Source organism: Zeus faber (genome assembly GCF_960531495.2).
Source record: "Zeus faber genome assembly, chromosome: 11".
NCBI classification, from domain to species: domain Eukaryota; kingdom Metazoa; phylum Chordata; class Actinopteri; order Zeiformes; family Zeidae; genus Zeus; species Zeus faber.
Window position 1 is genome coordinate 7,530,499 of NC_137205.1, and position 6,464 is coordinate 7,536,962.

Here is a 6,464-nt window from a genome sequence, read left to right on the forward strand (position 1 = left end):
GCCCCCATGGCAAAGGCAGAAAAAGCTAATTTGAATCCCCTTTCTGAATTTTGGCTTTTTCCTTAACTTGTATATGATCTTTATGGCCCTTATATAATCCCTGGAAAAGAATATTGTCTAAGAGAAGATGTTCTTTATGGTGTAATATTATTTTTATACCATATCTTACATGACAGCTGCCTTTGTTATTGTAAAGTTTTTTTCAATATCCTTACAATATAATTCAACAGTCCATTGGTTGTCAGGTCATTTCTTTACCTTGAATTCAGATTGTAAATGAATTGCTTGCTGTCAATAACATGGGTACAATATGCCACATCGATTTACATTCCCAATAGTGTGGAACTTGAGAGTATATATATATATATATATATATATATATATATATATATATATATATATATATATATATATATACACATACAGTAAATAGAGTGTATATATATATATAAATGTATGTATAATTTTTTGTCTCTCCCAAAGATCCGTTTCTAAAATCAATGTCAAAGTGGAAAATAAAACACTCTTGATTATCTGCCAAATGAGATCAGACAAGTTTAGTTATTTATTTAAAATAAGAAATATGTAGAATTTTCTATTTCTTCCCTCATAGTTGGAGAAATGTTTTAGCAAAGCTATGTGAATTTCTTTTTTTTTTTAGTCATTTAGCAGACGCTTTTATCCAAAGCGACTTACAATTGTTCAAACACCGACAGACGCAGCCATCAGGAGCAATTAGGGGTTAAGTGTCTTGCTCAAGGACACTACAGCATGCTAGCAGGAGGAGCCTGGGATCGAACCAGCAACCTTTAGATCACTAGACCACCAGCTCTACCGCCTGAGCTTCCATCCCCACATAATGAATAATCCTTTACAAAGAATTGCAGGCCAGTGATTTATCTCAAATGAAAAACAAAGATTGTTTGCAATGTAAACTGTGTTTACTTCTGTTGGTAAACATTTTTTTTTTATGTAATACTTTAGTGTTTTGAATTAGGTATATTATGATTTTTGGCTTGTTTGATGTTGCATTTGAAAAGCCAGTACCATTTACAACTTTGGCCTTTATTATCTAGATGACTCATCATGTAGTAATCTCTTATCGCTAGAAAGTTTATTTGAGTTAAAAATTAAAGTTTTTGAAAGGTTTGCTGGCAACCAAACATGGCCTCTCCCCCTTTGCACAGCCCTATAAATAGCTTGAGTTGTCTCTGCTAAATATCCCTCACATAGGAATGGCTTCAAAACAAATCTGCACGGTTCTCAAATGGTTTATTTTCCTTCTTGGGATTGCTTCATTGATTGGCAACTGTGTCCTGATATGGCAGCATACTCTGCGTACCCCAGAATGCCCGGAACGACCCGTTAATCCAATTCCACCTGCAGTGCACAATGAGCGCAGCAACGTTTTTGCAGACCTCTCCGTCAAGGAATTCAATCTGGTTCATGATTATGTGGTCAAGACTCCCTGGATGAACATATCTACTCACTCCACGAAGTCTCCTTTTTCGAATTACCTCTTCATGATCGACCTGTCCCTGCCGAAGAAAGGAGAAGTTTTGGGTTATCTAGATGCCAAGGGGCCCAAACCAACACGGGAGGCAACAGCCGTTGTTTTTTATGGTGCACAAGGGAAAATAAAGGAATTTGTTGTTGGTCCTCTTCCGAACCCAACCTACATCCGGGACGTCACCCTCGGGAAGTATAACATGGAGATCCCGTTGACAGCACGTCCTGTCCACAAGTCCGAGGCAATATTCTTGACGACATTCATTTCTAATGTGCTCAAGCCACTTAGTAAGCTGATGGATGAGAGTTTTGGCCCAGGATCAGCTTCAAACGTGTCCTACACTGAAGCAATGCCAAGTGGGCTCAAGTCTGGGGATAGACAGTCATGGGTTGGGTTGACTAGAAATGTGGAGGGGTTCTATATACACCATATAGGATTTGAGCTCTTAATCAACCACCAGAGCACAGATTTTTTGCAATGGCATGTGGTCAAGTTGATTTATAATGGTCAATATTTTGACAGTGTAGAGGAACTGAAACAGCAATATGAAGCTGGAAGTCTCAGGAAAATCGTCTACAAACCTCAACCAAATTATGCGTCTCTCAAGCCCAAGCAGAGGCCCACTGGCATTGGACCTCAGCAGTATTATGCACAGGGCAAGCGCTTCAGCATTTACAACAACCATGTTGTCTACATGGGATGGAGCTTTGCCTTCGGTCTGAGCCCACTTTCGGGTATGAGGATTTTCGATGTCCGTTTCAGAGGGGAGAGGATCATCTACGAACTAAGCATTCAAGAGGCAATGTCCGTTTACGGTTCCACCACTCCAAATTTGATGCTGACCAAGTACCTTGACGCAAGCCTAGGTATTGGCCGTTTTGCCTATGAGCTGGTCAAGGGGGTTGACTGTCCTTACTCGGCCACCTACATCGACACCTTCCACTATTTAGACACTGAATTACCACGCCGGTTGAAGAATTCGATTTGTATCTTTGAGCATGACAGCGGTCGTCCTCTAAGGAGGCACTTCTCTGAGATAGGCGACCATAGCTATGGAGGATTATCAAACAGCGCCTTGGTATTTAGGACAATTTCAGCCATAGCAAATTATGACTACATCTGGGATTTTATCTTCTACCAGAGTGGCTCGGTGGAAGCCAAGGTTCATGCCACCGGGTACATCGCTGCTTCCTTCAATGTGAATGGCAGCTTTCCGTATGGCCATCAAGTAGCAGAAAATATCATTGGAAATATCCACACTCATTTTATCAACTTCAAAGTAGACATGGATGTGTTGGGTAAGTTTATCAGGAAATTTACTATATGACAAAACCAATTATTATGTGTAATATTTCCAAGACAAGCAAACAAAATCAATATCCTATAGCATGTGGGGCTGCACAGATGTGTGAAGTCATTATCAAATCACACAGCCACACCAGGTTCACTGTATGTCTGCCCTCTCCTCCTCCAGGAGTGAAGAACGTGTTCCAAACCAAGGACATGGAGTTTGTCAACATGTCTCTGCCTTGGATGCCTAAACACCACGCCATGATCCCTCACTTGGTTGAAAAACAAGTCAAAACAGAACAGGTATGAGGTACAGAACTATCTCTTATTAGAGTAGGTAGAGTAGGATAGAGGAAGTAAATGATTTATTATAGATAGACCAAATTCATGCACGCTATGCTATATGCAGGGTTTATTGGGGTTGATCAACTAGGGCAGTTTCAATTAAAGGCATTCAATTAAAATTCACTCAAATTTCCTCTCCAGCAAAGACCCGAACCATCATAATGTCTTACTTGCGCTATGATTTAATTAGTTGTCATTGTTTTCATTAGTCATCAGTTCTTGTATAACTGTCAAATTAAATAAACAAAGTACATTTAATTTTTCAGCTATATTTATTGTCAATTTTTATTGTCAACCGTGTTTTTCATGCAAACACATTGAACATGAGGAAATGTAACACAGCTTTTATATAACCTCTTTCTGTTTCCCTGTTAAGTGAGAGAACAGGCATAATTTGAACAAATAATATTATATAACACAGCTTTAATGTAAAAAAAAAAGGTTCCTATTTTGTCACAATACTTTCCACTCTACCTTCCATGTTTAGTGAAAGAAATAGGATTTTGCTTGTCCTGCCAGTAGTTTAAATTTAGGCTGGAATAGAGTCAGTGCCATTCTCATGCACATACTGGTTGTAGGTGCAGAATTTCATATGAACCAATATTTTGTTGTAATATTAATTGTTGAGAAAGCTGACTTTCAACTGTATGTGGAGCCAAACATGGTTAACATGTGCAGCACTGCTTTGGTTAAAACTGGCTGAAACCGTCTCAGACACTCAATCAGTCTGAAGTCAGAAAGTGGGTCGGATCAGTTACTCTCAAATACTACTTGCTCTATAATACTCTCACCGCTTGAAGAATGTGCACTCATCCTTGAACGCTTGGTTTTGTGAGTCTACTTTTTGTTCTTATGACTTTGCCCTTCTGTCCTCTCTGTTCTCGCTCTTGCTTTTGTTTTTCCCGCTTCTCTCTCCGAAATCACTGTGATTGGCTGAGGTGTGTGAACTGTGTGATTGAAATAACCACATGTGATTGGTCTGAGGCCTCCCTGCTCCACTGAGCCAGTGGCGTAAAAGATTTACTGCACCTGTTTAGAAACCTGCACCGTTCAGGGGTGGAAATTACAGGGGGGCAGGGGGGTCCTTCCTGTGGAAAACTATATAATTTTAAATAATATAATAATATGTATTGAAAGTGCTTTTGCTAATTAAAGATACAAAACAATGCCACATGATGTGTGACATCTACTCTCCGCTCTTCTTCACCAATTTGTGCCACTTCTAATTGGAAAAAAAACTGTACTTCACTGTACGTCAAGTGGAACCAAAAGCTTGCAATTGACATGTTGTTACTCAATTGGTGTAATAGATATAGAGTATGTAAAGGATTAGCAGGACAGAATTCCTGTCCCCAATTATAATGCAATTTACCGTCATTATGTAATATGTAACAGTTAGAAGACTGACTATATAGATATTGATTATGAACTCTTATTTTTTGTACAGGAAGCAGCGTTGCGTTATGATGCCAAGACTCCCCGCTACCTCCATATCGCCAGTAACCAGACCAACCGCTGGGGTCACCAGCGCTCCTACAGGCTCCAGGTGACCAGCTTCACCGGGGACCATCTGCCAGAGAGCCAACCTGAGGAGAAGGCCATGTCCTGGGCGAGGTGAGAGCAGCATGCCCCTCTCTTTGGGAGCCAGAACTATCATCCATACATTTGATAGCTGCTTATCTTGATCTGGGTTGTGGAGGCAGCAGGCTTAGCAAAGTGGCCCAGGCGGTCTTTGCCCCAGCAACTTCCTCCAGCTTTTCCTGGGGGATTCTGAGGCATTCCCATGGCTTCCAAGAGATGCAATCCTTGAAGCAGCTCCTGGGTCTACCCCAATCTCCTCCCTTTTGACTGTGCCTGGTACACCTCCAATAGGAGGGGCTCAGGGTGCATCCTTACCAACAAGTTGAAATCACTCCGGACAGGGCCATTCCCAACAAACCCTCAAGTGCCATTGGGGCCTCCCAGATCTATCCAGCTACCTACCCATTACCTACTCTAGCTCACCACCAGGTAGTGATCGGTACATATCTTTGCATCTCTCTTCTTCAGTGTCCAGAACATAATCCGTCGTCCTGCCTTGGACCAAAAGACAACCCACTTATTCATTGGGACAAGTGTGTTAGTGAATCACTGAGTAGCGCCTGGCTGGGGTTTGGTGAGTATCCCCTCTCCCCTTGTGCAACTCCTTAGTCTCTCTCACTCCCTCTTTCTCTCTCTCTCTACTTTTACTATCCAGATATAAAGTGGCCATCACCAAGCACAAAGACACAGAGCAGACCAGCGGCAGCCTGTACAACCAGTTCAATATATGGACCCCTGCAGTCTACTTCAGCAAATACATTGAAGACAATGAAAACATTGAAAATGAGGTGTGTGTTTAGATGTAATATGCACATTATAAACAACTTATCATTTTCCATTAACCCTAATATGAATTCAAACAGGATATTGTGGTTGAACATTTTCCATCCAGATATTCACTTTCCTTTCTCTTCTCCTGCTTTTTTTTACAGGACCTGGTTGCCTGGGTGACCACTGGCTTCCTCCACATCCCGCATGCTGAGGACATCCCCAACACGGTAACTGTGGGCAACGGAGGTGGGGTCATCCTGCGGCCCCACAACTACTTTGACGAGGACCCGTCCATCCACTCCCCCGACGGGGTGTACATCCGCCCTGGCAGCGAGCAGAGCTGCGATGACAACAGGATGGCCTGCCTTGCTCAACAGACCTGCACTCCGGTGCTGGAACCCTTCACCTACCAGGGCTTTAGATTTCATTTGGGTCAAAATCAGGGAGACTAGGTTATGCCTTAAATTTGAGGTTAGGCCTCAAATTTACTGAAATAAAACTTTTATATTTTCATGGTTGATTATTTTCTTATTTGTCACCTGTTTTGTTTGTCTGAGCATCATACTACCATGGAGAAAATATTGTTCTAACTTGCTGAATATGATATTTTCACTTCGACCTCCTTCCATTGTCTCGAAGTCCCTTAGTAAAAGGCTTAGTGCTTAAGGTAAGGGTTACTGTATGGCATCAAATTAGCCTAAAAACCTGCAAGTGCACAGAACAGTATCACACAAATGCAGTCCAGCAAGCACAGGGCTATGATGAGCAGAAACTCGAACCTCCCTATGCGCTTGCAACTTCTCAATGCACTCGCAATTGCTCAACACTCGCTCGTCAAGTTAACAAGTTGACAGGGTGGGGCGGAAGCAGGCCAGGCCAGGCCAGCTCAACTCTTCCTACAGGCAAGAGGTGGCCGCCTTGCATGCCATCTCAAGGCTGGGCACGGAGAGGGAGTGAGTGGGGTGCA

The 6,464-nt window shown here is 42.1% G+C and overlaps 1 protein-coding gene across 1 annotated transcript; it reads left to right on the plus strand.

Moving 5' to 3' along the window:
* Positions 1-1,472: 1,472 nt before the first annotated feature.
* Positions 1,473-5,949, plus strand: LOC307236947 (amine oxidase [copper-containing] 3-like; the record flags this gene model as incomplete). Its single annotated transcript, XM_080009542.1, has 5 exons — positions 1,473-2,808; positions 2,985-3,103; positions 4,593-4,759; positions 5,382-5,514; positions 5,659-5,949. 5 exons carry the CDS (start codon positions 1,473-1,475, stop codon positions 5,947-5,949), a joined length of 2,046 nt encoding a protein of 681 aa, XP_079865668.1.
* Positions 5,950-6,464: the final 515 nt, after the last annotated feature.